General features: G+C 43.5%; 1 protein-coding gene across 1 annotated transcript; it reads left to right on the forward strand.

The window, feature by feature from the left end:
• Positions 1-1,133: 1,133 nt before the first annotated feature.
• Spty2d1 (SPT2 chromatin protein domain containing 1) lies at positions 1,134-27,453 on the forward strand. The gene is made up of 6 exons (XM_004650804.2): positions 1,134-1,295; positions 11,854-11,968; positions 12,665-14,194; positions 22,041-22,203; positions 23,058-23,135; positions 24,330-27,453. Exons 1-6 carry the CDS (start codon positions 1,236-1,238, stop codon positions 24,421-24,423), a joined length of 2,040 nt encoding a protein of 679 aa, XP_004650861.1. The 5' UTR covers positions 1,134-1,235; the 3' UTR covers positions 24,424-27,453.
• The last annotated feature ends 135 nt before the right edge of the window (positions 27,454-27,588 follow it).

Consider the following 27,588-nt stretch of genomic DNA (forward strand, 5'->3'; position numbering starts at 1 on the left):
CCTCAAACAACAAATCTTAATTTAGCACTAAATCAACAATTTAAATCTTAGGTTTTTCCAATAGTTTTAGTAGCTTTATTTTATATATATGTGTGTGTGTATGTACATATATATATATGTTGTATATATATATATGTTGTACAATACAGTTTGTAGCATTTCTTTTTCTTTTGTTTGGAGGCAGTCTCACTCTAGCCCAGGCTGACCTCAAACTTAAGACGATTGTCCTAGCTCACCCTCCGAGTGCTGGGGCTAAAGACAAGAGCCTCCACGCCCAGCTTAATGTGGGGGATTTGTACCACTCTGAAAAGATCTGTGACCTGTTCCCGTCCCCCAGATACGCGTAGTTATTTACGTGCGCTTAATTAAACACAAACCTGTGCAAAACCACCGTAACTCCCAAATAGGTCAGAGCGAGACTCGCAATGAAGATGGGTGGACACACATGTTCATCGGTGTATCAGAGTCAAGGCCGGCACTGTGAGAAACCCCTTTTATTAATTCCTTGACAAAAACTCCAGGTCGGGTGCTCTGCGTGGTGCTTATCATCTAAACGTGTCAAATGCCGCAAGCACCTGCCCGAGCACCCAGAGAGCGCACATCTGTTCAGGATGTGATGAGTAATGTGCCTCCGAAGACCAGTCCGCGCCGCGTGTCTGCGCGGCTTCGCGAACGCCTGGAAACGGGGAACCGAAACTCTCCAGCTGCAGAGCTGTCAATTCAACCGTCGGGAATGCCGCCGGGGGTGAGGAAACACGGGGGACACGCGGAGGACACCACCAGACCAACCAAATGGTGCCCCCGACCCCAGCTCGCATCACACACCTGCCAAACACCCTCCGGTCGCGCGGGGGAAGCGTCTTCTTCCCTTGGCCACGCCCCCGAGTACTAGGCCACATCTCATTGGTCGACAAAGGGGTTCGTCCTGCCCCTCCGGGCCGGCGCCAGCAGCCACATAGCACGTTTTACGTGTCGCGCGCACGAAGGCGGAAGTTACGCGAGACCCGCGAGCGCCGGGGAGGTGCTGAGCGTTTATAAGCGGCTGAGGGCGGCTGGGGCGGGGGCTGCGGACCGGACCGAGCGCTTCGGGGCACACCGGAAGTGCGCGAGTGGGCTGGGGGAGGCGAGCTCGCCCGGGCGGTTAGGGGACCTGAGCGGGGCGCCTCGGCCCGACGCGCTGCCGCTGCCGCTTGCCGAGTTCCTGGCCCGGCCGGGATCTCCTCCGAGGGCCAAACATGGACTTCAGGGAAATTCTCCTGATGGCTTCCAAAGGACAGGGTGTCAACAACGTCCCCGTAAGTCGTCTCGCTGGGAGACCACCGGTCAAGTTCGGAATGTGCGCGGCAGGCAGGGTCGGGACGTCTGGGCAGGCGCCTGTCGGGCCCGGGAAGAGACTGGGCTTCTCGCTTCCTCGTCGGGGTGGCGGGACACGGTGGGCTGGGGCGCAACCCGGGAGCCGCCTGCCGCCGCGCGACCGCCCCTGCTGCGTGGGACTGCAGCGGTCCGGGGGCTCGGAGTGGCTGCGAAGTGCGGAGCGAGCCGCGCCTGGCGCCTTCGGGAGTCTAGCTCCGGCAGTCTCGCCTCGGCGTAAACTTCGGACCCCAGGTGGAACGGTGTACGCAGGAAAGCTCGGGGAACCGAGGGCTTTGCCTGTTGAGTCTCTGGGCCGGAGTGTCACCAATGCTCCCTCGCATCAGATGTGTTAGTGATTTCTTAGAAAAGTTCTCTGATTCGTGGCCCCACCCACTGAGCTGGCGATGTTATCTGCGGGTGGGGGGGGGGGGGAAAGAAGGCTTCGTTAGTGTCGGAAAGATAAGCTAGGCGGATTCCAGGACCTCCTTGGTAACTCTTACGGGGGACCTCTTGGGCTAGGGTTATAGCCTTGGTAAACCTTTAGCCTCCAGGGTGGAGGGGGTTGTCTAGCCAGTTTTCAGCTTCCAGGTGGTAATCCAGGTTCCCAGCTTTGAAATCTAGATCCCGTTTGCTTAGTGGGCGTCAGTTTTCTAATATTCCCAGAGCGGTGTAAGGCTTGAAAGCTAAATGCTTAAGTATACCTAGTTTCTTGGGTTGTAGCTGTTTTGCATAAACTAATCATTTCTGGATCCTCAGATGGTACCCGCAAACACATCTGTAAAACCAGAAATTGCAATACGCTCTCTGCGGTCTGATCAATGAGGTCTGTCAAACTTGAAGAACATCTCAGTCAGTTCAGTTAGAATTTATTGGTATCATTTATACTGTGCACTTCCTACATTTTATATACATTTATATACTGCAGTAGTTTTTTCTTTGTCTCTGCTGTTACTTTTCGTGTCCAGTGTGGTCAGTTTTGCCCTCTTGAATAAATATATTGCCCTGAAGGTGAAAATAGTTGTTATATCTATATATATGGGTGGTAATATATAAACCGTTTAGGGTTGGAGAGATGGCTTAGCGGGTTAAGGCAGTTGCCTGCAAAGCCAAAGGACCCAGGTTCCATTCCCCAGGACCCACTCAAGCCAGATGCACAAGGTGGTCATGCATGCATCTGGAGTTCATTTGCAGTGGCTGGAGGCCCTGGGTGTGCCCATCTCTCCCCCACCCCCCACCTATTTCTTTCAAATAAATAAAAATAAACTATATATATTTACATACATATACATTTATAAAACGTTTGTGTGTAAAACATATACACATATTACGGAAACAGGTGCATATATACATGTATGTACACATAAATAGAGAGGCATTCATCCTCCCTACCAATTATAGTCACCCCCCCCCCCAAGCCCCTGACTCAAACTTTGCATGTTGAGGGGATGGGCTAAAACCTTTGAAAATTTGGACAGTAGAATTTGTTCATCTATAGATGTTCTAGACAAATCAATGTTAGGTCTGATTATTCATTTTTGCATCATTTGCCTATTTCATCTTGGATCTTCCTGAATTTCAGTAGAGGTAAAAACAATATGCTGGCTTTGATGTTCAGAAGCATTCTTATGGAATTATCAGAACCCACTCGTCATTTTTGTTTTTTTTTTTTTTTTTTTTTTTTTCAAGGAAGGGTCTCACTCTAGCCCCGACTGACCTGACCTGGAACACACAGCAATCCTCCTACTTCTGCCTTCTGAGTGTTGGAATTAAAGGTGTATGCCACTAGGCCTGGTGTGTGTGTGTGTGTGTTGTTTTGTTTTGTTTTTTTGGTTTTACAAGGCAGGGTCCATGTAGTCTCAAGGGTGGCCTTGAACTCACAGCAATCCTCCTACCTCTACCTCCCAAGTGCTCTTCATTTCTTATTTGAAAAGCCAGTGGCTCCTGGGAGAAAAGCAGACAGATAATCCTAGAGCAGAAAATTTCAAAATACATAATATCTGAGCAGGGTATGGAGGTGCACGCCTTTAATCACAGCACTCAGGAGGCAGAGGTAGGTGGATCGCTGTGAGTTCAGTGCCACCTTGAGACTGCATAATGAGTTCCAGGTCAGCCTGGACTAGAGTGAGACCCTACCTCGAAAAAAAAAAAAACCCTGATATCTCAGGGTATGTAGATCATCCATTGATTTGTGATTATAATAATAAGGGGTGAATAAGGTAAATTGGTAATTGAAAATTTAGTACATGAATATCAGGCATACTTTATGAATCATATTCCCCTCCTACCTAAAAGCCTCCACCTAGAATAGTTTGTCTCAGTTAGTCCTTCTTACACGGAATCAAATTCATAAAAGAAACTATAGAGGGGTAAACCAAGCTCAACAATTAAATTCAACCTAGGATCTTTTTTTTTTTTTTTTTTTCTAAAATAGGTATCTCACTCTAATCCAGGCTGGTTTGGAATTCACTATGTAATCTCAGGGTGGCCTCAAATTCGTGGTGATTCTCCTCTTTTTCCCCCAGTGCTGGGATTAAAAGTGCACCACCACACCTGGCTAATCTATGATTTTACTTTTACTCATCTGTCCTACTTTCCTTTTATTGGCTCAAAATAATTTTGACACTGAAAACACACAGACACATTCCTATATACCCCTGCCTCATATTTAACATACATTAGCAAAAGATGTATTTCATGTGTACAGTTAATTATCATTTTTGTAGTGCTGGGGGTTGAATTCAGGGTCTCTCACTTGTCAATCAAGATGCACCCCAGGCTCCTTATGTTTCTAAAAAATAAAGTATAATATGATTGAAGTTGCCAGCTTTACTGGAGAGATGGTTCAGTGGTTAAAGGAAATTGTTTGAAGTTACCAAATTCCTTACTTCCTTTATTTAAATGTTTCCTCTAGTAAAACGTACATTATACACTATAACAAATTAATGATATTTTCTGAATTATTTTTATTTATTTGAGACAGAGAATGGGCACACAAGGTCCTCTAGCCACTGCAAATGAACTCTAGATGCATGCGCCACCATGTACATCTAGCTTACGTGGGACCTGGAGAATTGAACCTGGGTCCTTAGGTTTTGCAGGCATGTGCCTTAACTGCTAAGCCATCTCTCCAAACCAACAAATTATTATAAAAGAAATGCCCTTAAACCTGTGTGGTGACGCATGCCCTTAATCCCAGCACTCTGGAGGCAGGGTTAGGAGGATCACTGAGTTCAAAGCCAACCTGGGACTACAGAGTGAGTTCCAGGTCAGCCTGGGCTATAGTGAGACTCTGCCTTAAAAAAAGGGGGGGTCCCTTAGAAACTATCATCCAAGGGGCTTGAGATGGGACTCAGATGGTAGAGCTGGTAGAGTACTTGCATAGCATGCATGGAGGCCCTGTGGCACATACCTAGAATCCCATCACTGGCATTTAGACGTTGAGGAGTTCAGGGTCATTCTTTTTTTAAAAAATATTTATTTATTGGAGAGAGAGAAAATGGGAATGGGCATGCCAGGGCCTCCTGTCACTACAAACAAACTCCAGACACATGCGCACCTTGTGCATACAGCTTTTCATGGGTACTGGGGAGTCAAACCTGGGTCTTTTGGCTTTGCTGGCCTTAACTGCTAAGCTCTCTCTCCAGCCCCTGAAGGTCATTCTTTGTTATGTCAAGTTTGAGACCAACCAAGGCTGCATGAGATCCCTCCCTCCCTTTGTCTATACCCCCTCTCCTTCTCTTTCAATATATATTAATATAATGTGTGTGAAATTGAATAAAGTATCATCATGTCAAGAAGCATTGTAAGCTGGGTGTGGTGGCGCACGCCTTTAATCCCAGCACTCGGGAGGCAGAGGTAGGAGGATCGCTATGAGTTCAAGGCCACCCTGAGACTACAGAGTTAATTCCAGGTCAGCCTGGACCAGAGTGAGACCCTACCTCGAAAAACCAAAAAAAAAAAAAAAAAAAAAGAAGCATTGTAGACCCTGGGCATGGTGGCGCATGCCTTTAATCCCAGCACTCGGGAGGCAGAGATAGGAGAATTGCTGTGAGTTCAAGACCACCCTGAGACTACATAGTGAGTTCCATGTTGGCCTGGGCTAGAGTGAGACCCTACCTCAAAAAAAAGGGGGTCATTTTAGTTCAGACAGACATATACCCCTCTGTGCCATGTGTTCATCTTGCCTGACCTAAAGTGGATTAAGAAATCATAGAGGCTTTGCAGTAACTGACAGCAGCCCTTTCTCATGCTTGGTCCTTTTCCTTTTGGAGTGGTCTTCCCCTCACCTTCCACTAGGATCTAACAGTTGACACTCAAATTTTAGTCTTCAGAATTCTTAGGCCAGACCTTTACTATAAACAGGACATTTGGTGCCAAGTGATGATTAGGTTAAAATCCAAGACACTTTGTAGCCCTCTGGCCTGTTTGCTGAAGCACCTGTTGTGCCTGACTTGAGAGCGTCATGTCCCTATCTGAAATTCTCGGGGCCAGAGCATTTTGGGCTTCAGGAGTGGGAGTCAGGTCTAAACACAGTCCATTTGTTCCTCATGTGTCCTGTACACAGGTTTGAGGGTGCATTGAGTGCCTGTGCTCTGACCAGCTTGTGGGTACTTGTCAGTCCTTATGTAGCACAGAGATTTTGGAACTTCAGATGATGGATGATCAGTTTATACTGTTTTCTTTATTATTCTTTTTCTTATTTCTTTTTTGAAATATTTTATTTTATTTGACAGAGAAAGAGAGAGAATGGGTGTGCCAGGGCCTCCAGCCACTGCAAACAAACTCCAGATGTGTGTGCCTGTGGCTAACATTGGTCCTGGGGAATCAAACCTGGGTCCTTTGGCTTTGGAGGCAAATGCCTTAACCACTAAGCTATCTCTCCAGCCCTTCCTTATTTCTTTTTAGATGAAATAGCTTCTTAATGTTTTAGTTAAAAGGCAGAGTTGCATCACGCCTAGCAACATTAAGCACACTATCATTTCCCACTGGGGTTCTGAATACAAAATACCAGCTGCTCAAGGGGACACACCACTGGGTCTTGTTTTATTTAAAGAAAATATTTTTGATAACCTTGCACTTAACTCTTCTCCCTGGGCTTCAATAGCAAAAACAAAGTAGTTTTCTTGTTTGGTAGAATAGTGCAGTTTAGAACATGGACTCTGTTTCCTGCAGCAGTAACTTGGATATGAAACAAGTTACACAGTCTTGCTTACAGACTGAAAGTCATCCCAGACAAGATACTAGGGTTGCCAAGCATGATGGCTCAAACTTATAATCTTAGCACTGGTGAGGCGGGGGTAGCCTGGGCTACAGAGTGAACTCAAGGTAAACCTAAGCTGCAGTGAAATCTTGCCTCAAAAAAGTTATTATAAAAATCACTATATATAATTTATATGTATATGAAAGGCACTGAGGCTCTGTTATGACCTCTTACTTCTCACCAAATCCAACAGGGGGGAAAAAACCCTTCACTTGGTATATGTTTGTAAGGATTTGGGTCCTATAGTACCTTGACTATAAGAAGAACCATAGGTACTGAAACTTAACTGGGATGGCAAATTCACATGTCTTTAGGGGCAGGTCAATTTTTTAAAAAAATTTTAGTGGTTTGTTTTTTGTTTTGTTTTTCAAGGTAGGGTCTCACTCTAGCTCAGGCTGACCTGGAATTCACCTTGTAGTCTCAGGATGGTCTCGAACTCATGGCCATCCTCCTACTTCTGCCTCCCGAGTGCTGGGATCAAAGGTGTGCACCACCACTCCCCTCATAGTGTAATTTTTTACTTATTTTTTAAAATACTTAAAAAAAATTTTATTTTTATTTATTTGAGCGCAACAGAGGAGAGAGAGAGAGAGAGAATGGGCACTCCAGGGCTTCAAGCCACTGCAAAAGAATTCCAGATGCATGTGCCCCTTGTGCATCTGACCAACGTGGGTCCTGGGGAATCGAGCCTCGAACCGGGGTCCTTAGGTGTCACAGGCAAGCGTTTAACCTCTAAGCCATCTCTCCAGCCCTTTATTTGTTTATTTTTGTTATTGTTTGGTTTGGGTTGGTTTTGGTGCTGGGAGTTGTAGTTGGGTCTTGGGTATGCTGAACAAGTGTTCTCCCATGGGTTGTATCCCCAGTCATACAGTTGGGGGACAGGGCAATAGGTTCTGGATTCCTTTTTTGTTCGTTGGTTTGTTGGGTGGTTTTTCTCACTCTAGCCCAGGTTGACCTGGAATTCACTATGTAGTTGCAGGCTGCCCTCAAACTCACACTGATCCTCCTACCTCTGCCTCCCAAGTGCTGGGATTAAAGTCATGTGCCACCTCACCCAGCTCTGTGTGTGCGTGTAAATTTTGAAATTTTGTTTATGTTTTTTTCAGGTTGGGTCTCGCTGTAGCCCAGGCTTACCTGGAATTCACTATGTAGTTTCAGGGTGGCCTCGAACTGTCAGCAATTCCCCTACCTCTGCCTCCCAAGTTGGTGTGCTGGGATTAAAGGTGTGGGCCACCACACCCAGCAAAAATATTTTTACTTTATTTTCAAGGAGAGAGAGAGAGACAAATACAGCAAGTGTGTGTGTGGGCACACTGGCCTGTAGCCACTACAAACAAACTCCACATGCTTGTACCACTGATGCATCTGGCATTGTGTGGGTACTGGGAAATTGAACCCAGACCATCAGGGTTTTATAAGCAAGTGCCTTAACTGTTGCACCATCTCTCCAGCTATAAACTGACAAGTTTTTGCAGGGTTCTTTCCTGTGGGTAACATTTGATCTATGATGGATTGTAACTTGGCTTTCCACTGAGATAGTCTACTTTTTTTTGTTGTTGTTGTTGTATTGAGGTAGGGTTTCACTCTAGCTCAGCCTGACTTGGAATTCACTATGGAGCTGTGGAATCTCAGGGTGCCCTCGAACTCATGGCGATCTTCTACCTCTGCTTCCGGATACTGGGATTAAAGGTGTGCACCACCATGCCTGGCTCTACTTTTTTTTAAATAAATCAATAATAGTCCAAATATACGTGGGGTGAAGTTTAGTCTGGCATTCATTAACATGGGACTATTTTTCATCTGTATGTACACCTGCATATGACTATGTAAGCCTAAGGAGAAAAAGGTAAATGTCATCTCTAGATGTGTCTCTAAAGCCAAACCATGAGGCTTTTTCTGGGAGTCTCAGGTTGAAATTATGGTGATTTAAAGTACACTAAAGCCCAAAAAAGTACCATATAAATGCTTCATGCAATATTCTATTGAAAGTATTAGCATTCTGAGATGCAGCAGAAATTATTTACATGCTTTCCTTCTGGTAAATATTTTTGTCAATAAATATGAAAACAAAAAAACTAATAGTCCAAATAATACACAAGAAAAGGCAAAAATTGTGGTAGTAGTATACAGTGTCTGAACTTGGTGAACACAAATTTTCCCTTTTTAAAATTTATTTATTTATTTAATTTATAAACCATTATTACTGTGTATTCCCCCCCCCCCATCCCTGAAGGTAGGGTTTCACTCTAGCTCAGGCTGACCTGGAATTCACTCTGTAGTCTCAGGGTGGCCTCGAACTCAAGGCAATCCTTCTACCTCTGCCTCCCAAGTACTGGGATTAAATGCACCATCATGTCCGGCAAACCATTGCAATTTTAATCAGCAATATACATTGGTAAGTGAGGGTCCATGAACTGAGCAAGGGAAAATGCATACACCCACCTGACCTCAAATGAGCATGAGCCTAAAACATAAAAAAAAGGGGGGGATTTAGGGCCTGGAGAGATAGCTTAGCAGTTAAAGGTGCTTGCCTGTGAAACCTAAGCACCCAAGTTCAATTCCCCAGTACTCACACACTTCACAGGCAAGCATCTTTTTATTATATTTTATTTATTTATTTGAGAGAAAGAGGCGGGAAGAGAGAGACGGGGAGAGAGAAAGAGAATGGGCACGCCAGGGCCTCCAGCCATTGTAAATGAATTCCAGACACATGTGCCCCGTGCTTCCAGCTTATGTGGGTCCTGGAGAGTCGAACCGGGATCCTTTGGCTTTGCGGACAAGCATCTTAACTGCTAAGCCATCTCTCCTGCCCACATTTTCCCTTTTGAGTACCAGTGGTTAGTCAAGAGCAACTTTTTCTTAGTCTAATCTTGTTTCTGCTGGACAGAGGATATCTCAGAACCACATTAGATGAGTGCTTTGTGTGTTGACATCTGGCAAGCCTGTCTTAAGGAGCACCAGTCCATATGTTTGTATTTTTCTGGGCAAACCCCTGTGACAGGTGGACTTATTTTATATTTGTTTTCATTTATTTATTTGAGAGTGACAGAGAGAAAGAGGCATGGAGAGAGAGAATGGGCACGCCAGAGCCTCCAGCCACCGCAAACGAACTCCAGATGTGTGCACCCCCTTGTGCATCTGGCTAACCTGGGTTCTGGGCAATCGAGCCTCGAACCAGGGTCCTTAGGTTTCACAGGCAAGTGCTTAACTGCTAAGCCATCTCTCCAGCCCTTGTATTTGTTTTTTGTAGTGCTGGGGATGGAACCCAAGGCCAACATATGCTAGACAAGCACTCTACCACTGAGCCACATCTCTAGCTCAGGGGGCAAAATATGTAAGTGGACAGATAGAAAAATCTTTTGACAACAAAACATTAACCCTCTTCTTCCAAAAAACCCTCATGGAGTAGAGTGGAGTTATGAGGCCATTCATGTCTTCACACTAACCCTCAGCCAGCCACCCTATTCATGGCTGCATTTCTGGAGTGAAAATGTTAGGGAATACTGTGGGCTTTGAGGGTCTCTCAGAAACTAGGGCAGTTTCATACAGCTAATTAGGTTAGCAATATCACTTCATTTCCCTCCCTCTTCCTTGCCCTCTCCTTTTTTCTCCTGTAAATATTGGTTCTCTATCCATTATGGAGAGTCTACAATTCAGTTTACAAAGCTTTGAACCTGGATACAGTTTGGAGCAGTCTTGGGATATCTTTATTAGGGATGTGTCAGTTGTCAGCATTGCTGTTGCTCAGAATTTTCAGATTAGATCAATGCCTGCCGCCTTGGCCAGCTGCTTTGTTGGGATTTGAGCCTGTTTCAAGATGAGCATTGTATGTGGCAGTTTGATGTCAGAACAGGTCCTTTGGTTTTTCTCCAAGACCTCCATGCACGTGATGGGAAAGCTTTTTGTTGTTGTTGTTTATAAATTGCTCATTTTTTTCAGAGACTACTTTTGCTACTAGCACAACCATAGACTCAGTAAATAAAAATGGCATCTGCCCAACAAGATAAAAGGGATGGAGGTCACTTTTAAGAATCCTGGTTTTGTGCCGGGCGTGGTGGCGCGTGCCTTTAATCCCAGCACTCGGGAGGCAGAGGTAGGAGGATCGCCGAGAGTTCGAGGCCACCCTGAGACTACATAGTGAATTCCAGGTCAGCCTGAGCCAGAGTGAGACCCTACCTCGGAAGAAAAAAAAAAAAAAGAATCCTGGCTTTGGCCGGTTGTGGTGGCTTTTAGACCCAGCACTTGGGAGGCAGAGGTTGGAGGATTGCTGTTAATTCAAGGAGAGCCTGAGACTACATCATGACTTCCAGGTCAGCCTGGGCTTAGAGCAATACACTACCTCAGAAAAAAAGAAAACAAAAAAGAATTCTAGCTTCAAGATTGATTGGTGGTCAAGTGCTTGCCTAGAATGTATGAGGCCTTGGGTTTGTACCCCTGTTTTGTGGGAAAAAATTATTTCCTAGACTGTAATATGGAAAAGGTCCTAAGGATAAATCATCCCATCTGTGCCAGGATTGTGGCAGCACTTTAAGATAATATGGAAACTTTGTGTACCAGATTATTTAATTAGCTCAAGTTCTATAGTTAAAGATTGCAGGGAAACTAGGCCCTTTATTTAGGCTTCCTTTTTCCTTCTTTTCCTCCCTCCCTCCCTCCCTCCCTCCCTCCCTCCTTCTCTCTTTTCCTTCCTCCTCCTCCTCTCCCCTCATTTTATGCAATACTGGGGATTAAATCCAGGCCTGGTACATATTACTAGGCAAGCACTCTACTACTGTGTTATGCCCCTGTTCCAGTCAGATTCACATTGTGGCAGAAAACACCTGACCAAGAGCAGCTTATGGCGTGGTGGGGGGGAAGGGGTTTATTTTAGCTTACAAACTCAAGGGGAAGCTCCATGATGGTAGGGAGTGATGATGGTATGAGCAGAAGGTGGACATCACCCCCTGGCCAACATCAGGTGGACAACAGGAGAGTGTGCCAATCACTGGCATGGGGAAACTGGCTATAATACCCATAATTCCACCCCAACAATACACTGCCTCAAACCCCCATCAGCTGGGAACCTAGCATTCAGATCACCTAAGCTTATGGGAACACCTGAATCAAACCACCACAACCCCTCACTCAGCCCCAAGAGAGTGTATTTTTAAAGTTGAAGGCTAGGGAAATGGCTCAGTAGTTAAAGGCACTTGCTGGTAAAATTGAAATATTGATAGCTTTTGCTTTGTTTTTATTTTTAGAAAAGGTATAGCTTGGCAGTGGGGCCTCCAAAGAAAGACCCGAAAGTCAAAGGTGTTCCATCAGCAGCCGTACAAGCTTTTCTTAGGAGGAAAGAAGAAGAGCTTCGACGAAAAGGTGCGTGTCTCTGGCCGTGTTCTCAGCTTTAAAGCTTTCCACTTCCATATCCATTTTACACTTTATCAGTGGATGTTTGTAAACACATAACTGGCCAGTGGGGGCTCATGGGTGGCAAAGTGTATCTTTTAACTTTATGGATTTATACATATTCACTTGTCAATTATTTGTATAGTTTTCTTTTATTTCCCCTCCTCCAAAGGCTTCCTGACTGGACTTGAACATGGTGACAGGGGAATGTAGTCCTAACTACTCAAGAGGCTTGTCCCCAGACAAGCGTGGACAACATAGCTTGTCTCTGGGGTGGGCGGGGGAGCCTGAGGTCAGTGCATATAAGTGACAATAATTAGTCCCAAATAAGAGCTCCATTCTTTAACCTCGGTTCTGAAATTGTCTACATAGTCATTGATTCATTATTAACATCTTATGTGTGGGTGCTGAGATTCCCTTAACATGATGTGTTCACTTGGTATGAACTCTTTTTTATATTTAAAGCTAAAAGCCAAGTCTCACTTTGTCATATAGAAAAACCCACGTGTGACCCACTTATTGTAAATATGACTCTGTATGTTCCATTTGACTTCTAGGTATCTTCAAACAGTAACTTGGACTTGCTGGTGTTTAGACCACATACTGGTTTCAGAAAACACTGCTGTCTTGAGACCTTGAAATGATATATTCTTGTGTTCCTTTTAGCCTTAGAAGAGAAAAGGAGAAAAGAAGAACTAGTGAAAAAGCGAATTGAACTCAAACATGACAAGAAAGCAAGAGCAATGGCCAAGAGGACAAAGGACAATTTCCACGGTTACAATGGGATCCCTGTTGAGGAAAAGTCAAAGAAGAGGCAGGCGGTGGAAAGCCGCCTGAGCCAGGGGAGAGACCAGGAGTGTGAGGTGGAAGACGAGGACGAGTTCCTAGAGTGTGGTCAGGCAGAGTTGGAGCAGGAGTACGAGGAAGAGCAGGAGCCACCCAAAGTTGAAAGCAAACCAAAGGTCCCCCTTAGAAGTGCCCCACCACCCATGAACTTCACTGACTTGCTGAGACTGGCCGAGAAAAAGCAGTTTGAGCCAGTGGAGATCAAGGTGGTGAAAAAATCAGAAGAGCGGCCTATGACTGCAGAAGAACTGAGGGAGAGGGAGTTTCTTGAGCGGAAGCATAGCAAGAAGAAACCCGAGACAGATGCGAAACTGCCTCCAGCTGTGTCCAAAAAGGCACCTTCCCAGAAAGAAAGTGTGAGCACAAAACTTAGCAAAGGGCCTGGGGACAAGCACCTTTCTTCCAAGGCTGTGCCCTTCTCTCATGCTGACAAGAAACCCAGAGGCAGCACAGCCAATGAGAAGCGCTCAGCTTTGACCTCATCCAGACCGTTGCCAGGAGAGAAGGTCAGGGCAGCCTCTGGGAGTGGCTTCCAGCCCAGGCTTCTAGAGGGCCGTGACAGAGCCACTTTCAATGGGGCCACAAAGCCCCACTCCACCACCTGCTCACCCAGTGTCCCAAAGACTTCTGCTGGTGGGACTCAGAAATTTGCTACTGAGCGTAAAGCCAAAAAACCTCTTTCTTCCCATCCTAGCCATTCCAAGCCTGAGCCTGTGGTTACATCACACAGTAAGGTCAAGAATCCAGGTATCAGGCAGCCAGGCAGCAACTCCAGCTCAATCCCTGGGCGGCTCAGCACGGGGACAGCTCGGCCCACAGTTAGTTCTGGCCCTGTGCCCAAATGCCAAAACAGTTCCAGCTCAGGACCTGAGCGATCAGTCAGTGGGATCAGAAAGCCAGCCAGTGACTCTCATCTCTCTCGAAGGACAGTCAGTGGTACAAATGGCCCAGGTCGGCTTGCAAGCGGTTCAAGTGGTCCTGGGCGGCCTGTCAGTGGTCCAAGTGGTTCTGGGAGGCTTGTGGGTAGCTCTGGGGGACCTGGACGACCTGTAAGCAGTCCACGTGATCTTCAGCGACCAATGAGTGGCTCAGGCCTTGGTCATTCAGTCAGTGGACATGGGAGATCCATAAGTGGCTCAATTCCTGCTGGGCGAACTGCTGCCTCAGGCCCTGGAAGACCAGTGAGCAGCTTGGGACCTGGGCGAGCAGTTAGTAGCCCAGGTCCCCCCGCAAAACCCAAGTGCACTGTTGTCTCAGAAACAGTTTCTTCCAAGAATATCATTAGCCGGTCAAGCAATGGACAGGTGAATGGAATGAGGCCCATCTTGACTAGCTACAGATCTGTCCAAGGTAAAATTGACCCTCATTCTAGAGTATCTATTTGTCACTAGGAAACTGGAAAAAGTACTTTGCTCATATACCCTTTAATGTACTCTGGGGTTGATAGGGCGGGATTGCTCTCAAGAATTTTTTGAAGAATTCCTCTAATTGTGATTTGAAAAAATCTTTTAAGAGGAGGCTTATTGGGCTGGAGATAGGGCTCAGCAGTTAAGTCACTTGCCTGTGAAGCCTAAGGACTCAGGTTCTATTCTCCAAGTCCCACAAAAGGTAGTGCAAGTGTCTGGAGTTTGTTTGCAGTGGCTGGAGGCCCTGTCGTGCCCATTCTTGCTTTCTCTCTCTGTCTCCTTTTTTTAAAAAAGGAGGCTTCTCTGTGTTTACCCTCCAATGTACCCAACATGCAGTTAATTTATCGCTGTGATATAGAGTAGGGTGACTGCATATGCCCTACTGTCAATATATAAATTAATCTTTGAAGACTAGGCCCTCATCTTAAAGAGTAAAAGTAATGTAGGCCAGGGCCTTTGCTGCTTTCCTCACACAGCGAACATTTGCTGACCACCTGTTGCATGCTAGGAGCTATTTTAGCCTGTTTTGAGTTTCTGTTCCTTTTAATACATAGTGTCAGGGTCCTTGCCCTGGTGCATGAGCAATCTGCTCTCTGAAAGATCAGGACTGTTAATGGCATCTGCCAGCTGCATGATCAGAGTTGCTTTATGCTGCATAGGTATTTATTAGAAAGTAGTGGCTCTAATATTGGTCTGTTGATCAGGACCTGTGTTACAAGTTTTTATTCTTTTAATTTTTATTTTATTATCTGAGAGAGGAAGATAATAAGAGGAGAATGAGCGCACCAGGGCCTTTACCCACAGCAAACAAACTCCAGACACATGCGTCACCTTGTACATCCAGCTTACATGGGTACTGGGGACTTGAACCTGAGTCCTTAGACTTCGCAGGTAAGCGCTTTAACCACTAAGCCACCTCTCCAGCCCAAGGCCATCATTTTTATGAAACTTTTTAAAAACATTTTATTCACAACTTCCACAGTTACACACAATATACCATGATAATTCCCTCCGCTCCACAAATCCACTCTCAATCATATCCCCTCCCTCTCTTCAAAGTCCTTAGGATATATGCCTAGGAGGGCTATAGCTGGGTCATATGGTAAATCTATTTTTAGCTGTCTCAGGAACCTTCACACTGATTCAGCAATAGCTGTACCAAATTACATTCCCATCAACAGTGTAAAAGGGTTCCTCTTTTACCACATCCTCACCAGCATTTATGGTCATTTGTTTTCTTGATGATAGCCATTCTAATAGGAGTGAGATGGATCTAATGTGCAATTCCCTGATGGCCAAGGATGCAGAACATTTTTAGATATTTATATGTCATCTGTATGTCTTCTTTTAAGAACTCTTTTTAGTTTCATAGCCCATTTTTTAGTTGGGTTGTTTGAGTTATTAGTTTCTTGAGTTCTTTGTATGTCCTGGGTATTAATTCTTTGTCAAGTGTATAGCTGGCAAAGATCCTCTCCCATTCTGTAGGTTGCCTCCTTGCTCTATTGACAGTGTCCTTTGCTGTATAAAAGCTTTGTAATTTCATGAGATCCCATGTGTGGTTCTATTTCCTGAGACATTAGGGTTATATTCAGAAAGTTGCTGTCTACACCAATACGTTGAAGGGTTTACCCCACTTTTCTCTCTAGCAGTTTTCAGGTCTGATATTAATTCTTGTGCATGGAGAGAGATAAAGATCTACTTTCATCCTTCTACAGATACGCATCTAGTTTTACCAGCGCCATTTGTTAAAGCAGCTATTTTTGTCTCCAATGAATGTCTTTGGCATTTTTGTTGAAAATCAGATGGCTGTAGCTGCCTGGATTCATGTCTGTCCTCTGTTCTGCTCCACTGATCGACGTGTCCGTCTTTGTGCCGGTCCATGCTGTTCTGGTTATCATGGCTCTTGTGATATATAGATTTTGGTGATACTGCAAGTCTATTTTTGTTGTTTAAAATTTTTGGCTATTTGAGGTTTTTTGTGTTACCAAGTGAATTTTAGTATTCTTTTTTTTTATTTCCATGAAGGATGCCATTGAATTTTGATGGGGATTGCATTAAATGTGTAGCTTGCTTTTGATAAGAGTGAAATTTTCATTATATTGATTCTTCCAATCCAAGGTCATAGGATGTCTTTCCATTTCCTAGTGTCTTCTGCAATTTTTGTCTTGAGTGTTTTAAAGTTTTCATTGTATATAGATCTTTCACTTCCTTGGTTAGGTTTATTCCAAGGTACTTTATTTATTTATTTGAGGCAGTTGTGAATGGGAGTGATACCTGGCATTCATCCTCAGCATGTTCGTTGTTAGTATCTAAGAAGGCTACTGATCTCTGTGTGTTTGTTTTGTATCCTGCTAAAAGTGTTTATCAGCTCTAACAGTTTGCTGGTAGAATCTTTAGGATCCTTTATGTGTAGAATCATAACATCTGCAAATAATGATAATTTGATCTTTTCCTTTCCAATTTGTATCCCTTTTAAGTATCTCTTGCCTTATTGCTATAGATAAGATTTTCAGTACTATATTAAATAAAAGTGGGGACAGTGGACACCCTTTTCTTATACTTGACTTAAGTGGAAAAGCTTTAAGTTTTTCCCCACTTAGTATTATGTTGGCTCTAGGTTTGTCATAAATAGCCTTTATTATGTTGAGATATGTTCCGTCTATTCTAGTTTCTTTTACCATGAATGGATGGTAGATTTTGTCAAATGCCTTTTCTGCATCTCTTGAGATGATCGTGTGATTTTTGTCCTTTAGTCCATTTATATAGTATATTTATCAATTTGCATATGTTGAGCCATCCCTGCATCTCTGGGATAAAGCCTACTTGTCAGATATTAGGATAGCAACACCTGCTTGTTTCCTCAGCCCATTTGCTTGAAATACCATTTTCTCTCCTTTCACCCTAAGACAGTGTCTGTCTTTTATAGAAAGTTGAGTTTCTTCGAGGCAACAAACAGAAGGATCCTGCCTTTTAATCCAGTCTGCAACCCTGTGTCTTTTGGTTGGGGGATTGAGGCCATTGATAATAAGAATTATTATTGAAAGGTGTGTATTTATTCTCTTCTCTCTTTATGGTGCTTCCTGTTTTCCCTATACTTTCTTGTATTAACTATTATCTGAGTATGGTTTACTCTTCCTATTTCCTCATGTGTGTGCCTTCCTTTCTCTTTGGCATGGAGGCTCCTTTCAGGTGTTTTCTGTAGAGCTGGCTTAGTGGTTGTATGCTCCTTTAGCCCGGTTTTGTTGTGCAGTGTCCTATTTCTCCAGCAGTTTGGATATGTTTCAGTATTTCCTTTGCCTTGTGTGTTTGGTAGATATAATATAGCTAGGAGAGGCTCTTTGCAGGTTTTGTCTGTTCTATGTTCCAAAAGCTTCTTGTATTTGCATTGGCATCTTCCAATTTGGAAATTCCCTATACTGTACCCTGAATTCTTATGTTTGATCTTTTTATAGTGACCCTAATATCTTGAAATTCCCATTTGAACCTTCCTGTTAGCTTGTCTTTCTCTTTGTTGGACTGTATTAAATCTGCCACCTGGTCTTCTAGTTTAGATATTCTGTTCTCTACTTCATCCATTCTATTGGTGAGACTCTATAGAGTTTAAAAAACATTTTTTTAAATAAATTTATTTGACAGAGAAGGAGGGAGAGAAAGAGAATGGGCACGCCAGGGTCTCCAGCCACTGCAAATGATCTCCAGATGCATTTGTTCCCTTGTACATCTGGCTAATGTCAGTCCTGGGGAATCAAACCTGGGCTCTTTGGCTTTGCAGGCAAACACCTTAGCCTCTAAGCCATCCCTCCATCCTGTATTTATCATTTTTAAAGAAATATTTATTTATTTGAGAGAGAAGAAGGGATAGAATTGGTACTCTAAGGCCTCCAGCCATTGAAAATGAACTCCAGATGCATGTACCACCTTGTGCAGCTGGCTTACAAGGGTACTGGGGAATAGAACCTGGGTCCTTTGGCTTTGCAGGAGGTGCCTTAACCTCTTAAGGCATCTCTCTAGCCCTGGATTTATTATTTTTGGTAGAATTATATTGTCTTGGCTTTTTGGTTTGTGGGTTTTGGGGGGGGTTATTATAACAGATTTTTGCATCTTGGGTTCATTTTATGCTTGGATTTTCTAATTATTTGCAGTATTCTTAGATGTAGAAGTCTGACATTATATATTTCCAGCTCAAAGTGACAGGTGTGGCTCTTAAATGACTCCCAGAGTAACAAAAGAAGTGACCCCCTAGATGTTGGGTTTGCCTACCATGCAAATATTCTAGTAGGCTGGGTGGAGCAAAATACAGCTAAACTCTAAAATTTAGCTTAACAATAGACACATGCGATCAAAACCAGCAGGGAGTATTTATGTAAGAAGGGGTATTAAAACATAATCTAACAAAGTCAAAGTACCTAAGGATTTGTGTTGCCCCCACACCCTTAATCCTGTCAACTGAGATTTCTGGTCTATAAAGGTTTCCACATGAGACCCTGCCCCACAAATGATGGAAAACAAAGGCACTATAAATCAGAAAGCAAGAAAATACAACCCCAAAATATAGCTTATTAAGAATGGCAAAGCCGGCCATTAGTCAGATCTAACATATAACTTGCTGTGTCATGGAAGGTGTAGTTAGCACTTCCAACACAGGCCTATATACCAGGCTCTTTTGGTGGGTACTGACCTTGTATAAGTAGGCTCTGTTACCTTTTGGTATGGTTTTTCTCTCTGCTTTGCTGCGCGCCCACTTGGGTCCCTCTTTACTGCGGTGTGGGCTCAGCTAGGCTGGTGGGGTCAGTGGGTCTGCTGCTCTGATTCAGCACTGGGTGCAATGTAGCTGAGTTCCCTTTCCCAGGTCTCCACTTGTTGCTGGCACTGGTGGTTGGGGAAGGAGATGCTATGGAAGGTGCCTAAAGTTGTACCAGTGCTGCATGGCTGGTCCCCATGATCCTGTTCCTCACCAGCTGCTCAGCTGGTCCCTGCTGTTTTCTTCAGGTTTCCTGATTTTGTGAGGAGGCTGGTGTGAGTGGAAAATTCCTTCACCTGGCTTCTCCTGCAGCTCAGGCAGAGTCTGGCAGCCACGATGACCTGCACCTCTGCTGGCGCCCCTTCTGCCTGCTTCTGTGGTCTCCAGATGCTGTGGGTCTGTCCTCCCTCTCTGCTGAGGTTGATGATACCTCGCTTTTCAGTAGAAGAGTTTATTCTGCTGTTTATTTCCTCCCTAGGCTGCTTTGGCATGGCTACTGTACCACCATCTTACCCGGAAGCTCCTTTATTAATTTTTTATTTTACATTTATTTATTTGAAAGAAAGAGGCAGAGAAAGAATTGGGCATACCAGGGCCTCTAACCACTGTATATGAACTCCAGACACATGCACCACTTGTGCATCTGTCTTAGATGGTCCTAGAGAATTGAACCTGGGTCTTTTGGCTTTGTAGGCAAGCCCTTTAACTGCTAAGCCATCTCCCCAGCCTCTTTTTTTTTTTTTTTTTTTTTTTTGAGGCAGGGTTTTACTCTAGTCCAGGATGACCTGGAATTCACTATGTAGTCTCAGAGTGGCCTCAAACTCATGGTGATCCTATCTCTGCCTCCTGATTGCTGGGATTAAAGGTGTGTGCCACCATGTCCAGCTTCCAGCCCAATTTTTAACTTTTGTTCAAGATAAAGTCTTTCTCTAGTCTGGTGATAGAGATGTTTCAGTGCTGAATACTCCTCCATCACTTCTTAGCACTGTGGTGCCTTTTGGATCATCTTAGTGGTCACTACCATTTGAAGAGAAGTTTCTCTAACCAAGAGTGAGGGTAGTGTTACTATAGGGGTATGAGCATTAGGTAAAGTGCTTTCAGGTCAGTTTGGTGAGTATAATATATGTATGCATTTAGCCAGACAACGGCAGATGTTTCTCCCCTATGCTCATGACCTCCCCTGCCATAGGCTTTTGGTTAGGTTTTCAGTACCAGACAGGTATTTCCTCCTTTGGGCAGGCCTCCTTGCTCCCCATGGAGCAGTTGATCTCCCTCATAACAGACATGCCACTACTAGTTGGCACATTTGGCCTGATTGGCCAGTCTTAAGGCTTGCACTGTCAACTGCTGTTTATCACCATGGAAGACTTCTGTCTCTCATAGGGCTGCATGCAAGGTAGCTTTTTCTAGCTTTCTGTCAGCTGGTCCAGGCCCCAGGGAGGAGGTTTTCAACCCAGCTGCAACTTGATTTCTCAGTGACATGCAGCCCAGGTCATCTTTGAACTCCTGTCCCAGCTGTAGCTATAGGGTACATAGGAATTCAGATTTTTAGGGAGCGAGTTAGGCGTGGTGGTGCACGCCTTTGATCCCAGCCCTCGAGAGGCAGAGGTAGGATTGCTATTAGTTCAAGGCCACCCTGAGACTACATAGTGAATTCCAGGTCAGCCTGGACTAGAGTGAAACCCTACCTCAAAACTCCCCCTAAACAAAAGAGGGAGAGAAAGTATGGATGTGCCAGGTTCTACTGCCACTGCAAGTGCAATCAAGATGCATGTGCCCCTTTGTGTATCTGGCTTCGGGCACTGGGGAATCCTACCCAGGCCAACAAGACTTTGCAAGCAAGTGTCTTCAGCTACTGAGCCACCTCCCCAGCCCTTTAATTTCTTTTTCTTTTTGGTTTCCTGAGGTAGGGTCTCACTCTAGCTCAGGCTGACCTGGAATTCTCTATGTGGTCTCAGGGTGGCCTTGATCTCATGGCAGTCCTCTACCTTTGCCTCCCAAGTGCTGGGTCTTTTTTCTTTTGTGGCTGCCCTGAGACAGGGTCCCATATGCCCCAAGCTTTCCATGTCGCCAAGGCTGCTTAGAACTCCAGGTCCTCCCTCTTCTGCCAAGTGCTGAGATTACAGGCATGTGCCACTACATTGGGCCAGAAGTTTTTTGCTTTAAATGTTAGACCTTAATCCTGCCTTTTAAACAGTGTTACAGATGTAAATGAAAACTCTTTGGCATTTTTTAAAATTTATATGCACCTGTTTACATGTGTGTATATGTATATTTGCATGCCAGGGTCTCTTGCCATGCCAGTAAACTCCACACACATGTGCCATTTTGCATCTAGCTTTATATACGTTCTGTCAGTGGGCTTTGTAAGAAAGCTCCTTTACCTTACTGAGTCATCTCCTTAACCCCGAAAGTTTTAATGAGAAAATTGCAAAAATAGAAGGATACTAACTGTGCAGCAACTCATGCCTCTAATCCCAGCATTTGGGTGGCTAAAGTAGGAGAATGCCTTCAGTTTGAAACCAGCCTGAGCTACATTGTGAGTGCTAGTTCAGCCTCAGCTAGTGGGAGGCCCTGCCACAAAACAAAGCAAAACAAAACACAGATGGGTCCTGGCAGAATTAACATTTAGTGGTTCTGTGGCAATTTATGTCCTTGACTCAGGTTCAGAAGTACAGGCACTACCAAGCTAGAAAGTGTAGCAGGACAAACCAAGTCAGCCCTGGGGTCCATGGCTCTGGTCATTTTGGACACCACACCCAGCATGGATAGCAGCCGTGTGCTGAGGGCCAGCCTACATGCTCTGATTTGTTTTTTGTTTCCAAGTAGAGAAAGAATGGGCATGCCAAGGCTTCTTGTCTGCTGCAAATGGAGTCCAGGTGCATATGCCACTTTGTGCATCTGGCTTTACGTGGGTGTTGGGGAACTGAACCCAGGTATTAGGCTTTGCAGGCAAGCGCCTTAACAGCTGAGCCATCTCTCCAGCCCAACATGCTCTGCTTTAAAGGGCATTGTCTTACATAATCTTAATGATGATTTCTGCATTTAGGACCCCAAAGGCTTCCCTTCTCTGGTGGAATTAAAAGGCCATATGAACTTGAAGATGATGATGAATCCGATTCTGAAATGGATGACTTTATTGAAGATGAAGGAGAACCTCAGGAAGAAATATCCAAGCACATTCGTGAAATTTTTGGCTATGACCGAAAAAAGTAAGGATGTTGATTTAGCTGAATATAATTTTTATTTTTCATAGCTCACTTGGTGGGGAGAAGTATGAACATCAGAGACATTGAATATAATACCTAATTAGAAGCCCTGGGTTGACAACAGCTTAGATTTAGTCTTGGGGCCTGCAGTAGTTTTAATTTATTCAGAGTAATTGTGAAGTTGTTTGCATTTCAACTGCTGTCTTCAGATGAAATGAAAGATTTCCAGCTGGGCATGGAGGCACACACCTTTAATCCCAGCATTTGGGAGGCAGAGATAGAAGGATAGCTGTGAATTCAAGGCTACCCAGAGCCAACATAGTGAGTTCCAGGTCAGCCTGTGCTAGAGTGAGACCCTACACCTTGAAAAACCAAAAGAAAAAAAAAAAGCAGCTGAGTGAGTTGCAGGGCCATCATTGTTCTTGGTACCTTTGTTAATAATAGGTTCAGGAATAGTTGCGTATGACAGTAAAATAAGTTTTCATGTGATTGATCTTCATTGCAGAAACTCATTTTAAGCATTGTCTGTGAGGAGTAATCCTAAAACTGTTGGTTTAGATATAAACATGCTGATTATTTTTATGAGATGTGTCTCACTCTGGCCTCAAACTCCTAGATGAAGATGACCTTGAACTTCTGACCCTCCCACCTTTGCCTCCCCAGTTCAGGGACTACAGGTGCGCTTCACTCTAGGCTAAGGTGGTGGCAGGGCTTGAACCCAGGGCTCATGACAGGCACTAAGCTATATTCCCAACCCCAGGATGTTGATTTTTTTTTTTTTTAAATGAGAGCGTGTAGATCTTTTAAAAAATGGCCTTTTTGTTCATTTTTTTTTATGACCATTTTCCTCTTAACAGATATAAAGATGAAAGTGACTATGCCTTACGTTATATGGAAAGTAGTTGGAAGGAGCAGCAGAAAGAAGAAGCAAAGAGGTAAGTCAGAACTTCATTCTGGAGACGGTAGAATTCCTGGGGCTTGCTAATAAAGACAAATCAATGAGCCCCTGGTTCAGAGAAGATAGAGGGCTGGAGAGATGAGTCAAACTGTTCAGTGGTTAGAAGCACTTGTTTTCAAAGCCTTATGGCCTGGGTTCAAGTTCCTAATACCATGTGAAGTCGTGTGCACAAAGCGGTACATTTGCAATTCATTTGCAGTGGCTGGAGGCCCTGGTGCACCCCTACTCTGTCTGCCTCTTTCTTCCTCTCTGTCTCCAAACAGAGAAATAAATCTTGTTTTGTATTTTTTTTTTTTTTAATTTGAGAGAGATAGAGGCAGAGAGAGAGAGAGAGAGAGAATAGACACCATAGGGCCACTAGCTGCTGCAAATGAATTCCAGTTGCATGTGCCACCTTGTGCATCTGGTTTATGTGGGTCCTGGGGAATTGAACCTGGCTCCTTTTTAAAAGAATAGTAAGATTGGGGCTGGAGAGAGATGGCAGTTAAGCTGCTTGTCTGCAAAGCCTAAGGACCCATGTTGGACTGCCCAGATACCATGTAAGCCAGACATACAAAGTGAAGCATGCACAAGTTGGCGCACACATCTCATGTTCAATTGCAGTAGTTGGAGACCCAAGTTCACCAATTCATATCCCCTCTACTCCCCACTCTCTCTTGCAAGTGCCTTAACTGCTAAGCCATCTCTCCAGACCCAATCTTGTTTTTTTATGAGAGAACTTAAGGACCCAGGTTTGATTCCCCAGTACCCATGTAGGCCAGATGCACAAGGTGGCTCATGAATCTGGAATTCATTTTCATAGTTGGAGTCCCTAGTGCACTCATTTTCTTTCTCTCTCTCTCTCTCTCTCTCTCTCTCTCTTTCTCACTTTTGCTCTGCCTCTTTCCCAAATAAAAGTTACTTTAAAAAAAATGATAGCAATTAAGAAAAGACACTCAATACTAACCTCTGGCTGCCACACATGCATGTGCACACATTGTGTGTGTGTGTGTGTGTGTGTGTGTGTGTGTGTGTGTGTGTGTGTGTGTGTGTAAAATCATTGCTAGTCTCTTCAGTGGGAAAGCCTCACCAACATAGTCCTTGTTAGCTTCCAGCTGAAATGTCATTCTTGCCTTTTAAAGTTGTAATCTCATGTATATTAAACAAATACCATGAAATTTTTCTTTAACAGTTTAAGACTAGGTATGCAAGAGGACCTAGAAGAAATGAGACGTGAAGAGGAAGAAATGAAACGTCGAAAGGCCAAGAAGCTGAGGAAACATTAGCTGCTGCTTTTATGAACTCTATGAAATTCTGGGAACACTGCTGCAAAGGTTCCTGCCTCCAGCTTGAATAAGCCCCTCTATCATATTAGGTGACTTGGGTACTCAAGGAGAGGGAATGCACACTGTCATTCGCAGGCTGTCATTTGAGTACAAAGTGTGCTCAAAGCCTCCAGGGTGCAATCTGTAATGCAGATAATGCAGTGCCTGCTGTGTGCTCTCATGGTGTTAACTATTCACAGATGCCAGCCATGATCCTGATGAGCTATGCACTCTAATGTGGGGCCACTCACAGTCAATCTTTTATGTTTCTTTGCTACTTTAAGAGGAAAAAAAATGATGCATGAGTAGGGTATTGCCCAGCTCCGAGTCACACTTGGTGTCTTTTTTTGAAGAACCTGGCCCTTCCACGAATGCTGCCAGCAATAGAGTAACCTGTCCAAATCTGTTTTGAAAATTCAAATAAGAAGAGTAGGCTTGGGCCTGAGGATGTGGCTTACTTGGTTGAATGCTTGCCTACCAGTCACAAAGCCCTGGGTTCCATCCCTGGCACCATATGTACTAGGTGTGGTGCACACATGTAATCCCAATACTCAGGAGGCAGGCAAGGTCATCCTTGGCTATATTGTTAGAGGCCACCCTGGGCTATATGAAGCCCCATACTCCTATGCCCCCCCCCAAAAAAGTAGGCTTTATAATTATCACATGGATATCACACTTGTGATTTTGAAGTACAAAATAAGATTAATAATATTGTTTTCTGTATTAGCAAGTTGGATGCTAAGCATTCATAGTAATTTACATGATTAGACTTAATAAAAATTTTTCCAAGTTAAATGCAAATTCTGCCAATATAAAAATAGTCTTTTTCAGTTTTCCTTTGAGATTTACTGTTAAGTTGGGTTTGGTGTAAAATAGACAAGGTCACTGGATAGTGTGCTCATTGAATTTACCATTAAAAATTCATTTTTATATTGAAGAAAGAAAGAATATTGTTATAGAAACATTAGATTTGAAAAAGTAATAGTTGAAAAACAAATGATGTGAAGCTCCCTTCTTCCTGATTCTCCCCTATTTAAAGGTATTTGGAAATCCCAAGGTGCCCCTGAACCTCTTGATGTTAATAACTTTGCATTCTAACTTAAGTTCCTTAGAAAATGTTAATGACAAGAAAACCAAAAACTAAACTTGTGTATATCAAGAGCAGCACCATCTTTTTCCCATGTTGCACTTTTATTTCAAACTATGCATTGTAAAGAGATTTTTCTCACTGAATAGAGAATTTCCTGTACTGGTGTTTTACTGGGCTGTGGAGCTTCATTTTCATCTATTACATCCGACTCTCCACTGCTTATCCAACCAGGCTGGCCTGGGAGCTGGCTGGAAAACAGCCATGTTTGAGCAACAGAAAATGAACTATGCTAGAGACCCTGATGTGTGGAGAATTGGAGGTTGTCAGAATTAAGCTCGTAGGACATTCTATAACAAATATCCATGCTATCTTAAGCCATTGGACCGTGAGGAAGTAGAAGTTATCCTATAAAAAATTATTACTTTTCAATAGGTCCAGACTTTTTTATGTTTTTATCCATAAAATCTTCATTGTTCAGGCTAGAGTATTAATTACCATTTTACCTTCCTTAGTGGGACCATGAGTCAGCCCTTTAAGACAACTCACTTTAATTGACTTTCAAACTAGAAGTGTGAGGATTGAAAGTATGGGTATATCGGGCCCCACCTCTCCATAGGTTTTGTATGCTGGTTGCAGAACATCCTTTGCACTCCCCACTATCTCACACTCTCAATGAAACTGACATAAAGGTAGTGCAGTGTACTACTCTGTAGTTTAGAACTTTCTCTGCCACAGCTTACATGCTTTCTGCTCCCTAAATGACTTTTCCTGGATAGCTCTTTTCAAAATTCAATCTCTGGAACCTGTAATTGCTTGCACAGAAAGGAGCCATTGTGAGATTTCAAGTTTCAAAACATGGTGGAAACCATCAGGGTGTGACATCTGTCACTTTTCAGTGCACTTGCTCTATAATGATTTGTATCAGAATAAAAATGTGTAGCTCACTTGAAATTAAAATAGGAATTTATAAATTTTTAAATTAACCTTGGCCTTTTTCCAAGTCTGTCTTCCATTTTGTTCTGTATTTTCTGACCACTCTTAAGCTCACAAGCCTTTAAAGAAACAAGGAGTAGGCTGATATGTTTTCAAGGTTTACAAATTAAGTGCTTTTTACTGTATTCTCTTTACTGCTTTGGTTTTTCAGATTTTAATTCAATATTTGAAGATGTGCCTTTTATTGGGTAATGTTAATTCATGAATGTAGCCGTGTTATTTCCCAAGTGTAATGTTACATGATCATAGATGTGGCATTCTCTAACGCAATGTGGAAAGTAGTTTTCATAAAACTCATGGCTCTTGATTGCACAGTCCTACTTGCAAGAGCAAAGGACACTTTTAAGGCTACTTTCAGAACTTGTTTTGTATTTTCTCTAAATTATCAATGCAGTTATGTCCAGTGGAGGCCAGGGTACCACTGTTACAGGCAGCCTTGCATGTGTGCCGTGAGAAAGTTCAAAGACTCAAGAAAGTCTATGGGAACTCAAAAAAATTTTTTTAATGGTTAACCCCAAGATTTTCTCCACTAAATAGTTATTTTGTATTTTGTAACTTAAAAGCAGCTATTAGTACATTTCTGAGATTTAGCAGGAGACCAAAACATTTTTGGAAAGAGAATAAATATATTAAGAGAGACTGGTTTTATTTTCAGTGTGCTAATGATTAGACTATTTATTTTATGAATGGATGTAATGAAACAAATATTCAGGTGTTTAGCATATAATTAAGAGTAGAACTATTAAATCCATCATGGACAAATCAATTTTAAAAGAAAATTTGCATAGTCTAGCTTGTTTTCTGGTGCTGTTGACCTGCAAGAGAATATACTTTTGCATATATACAGGTGAATGTTTCCCAGTTTATGTATACGAGAAATTGTAGGCATTAAAAGTATTTTATTGATATTTTTACTGGTTTGCATTTATTGATCAAAACTGAGTTATTCTTTTTTCCCATCAGCTTGAATGTTCTTATGTTAGAAACATCTGGATTTGTCAGGTACAGAGGTCAGGTTTGTGTCCTGTAGTCACTCCTCATCT

The sequence above is a fragment of the Jaculus jaculus genome, chromosome 3 (assembly GCF_020740685.1).
Source record: "Jaculus jaculus isolate mJacJac1 chromosome 3, mJacJac1.mat.Y.cur, whole genome shotgun sequence".
Taxonomy (NCBI): domain Eukaryota; kingdom Metazoa; phylum Chordata; class Mammalia; order Rodentia; family Dipodidae; genus Jaculus; species Jaculus jaculus.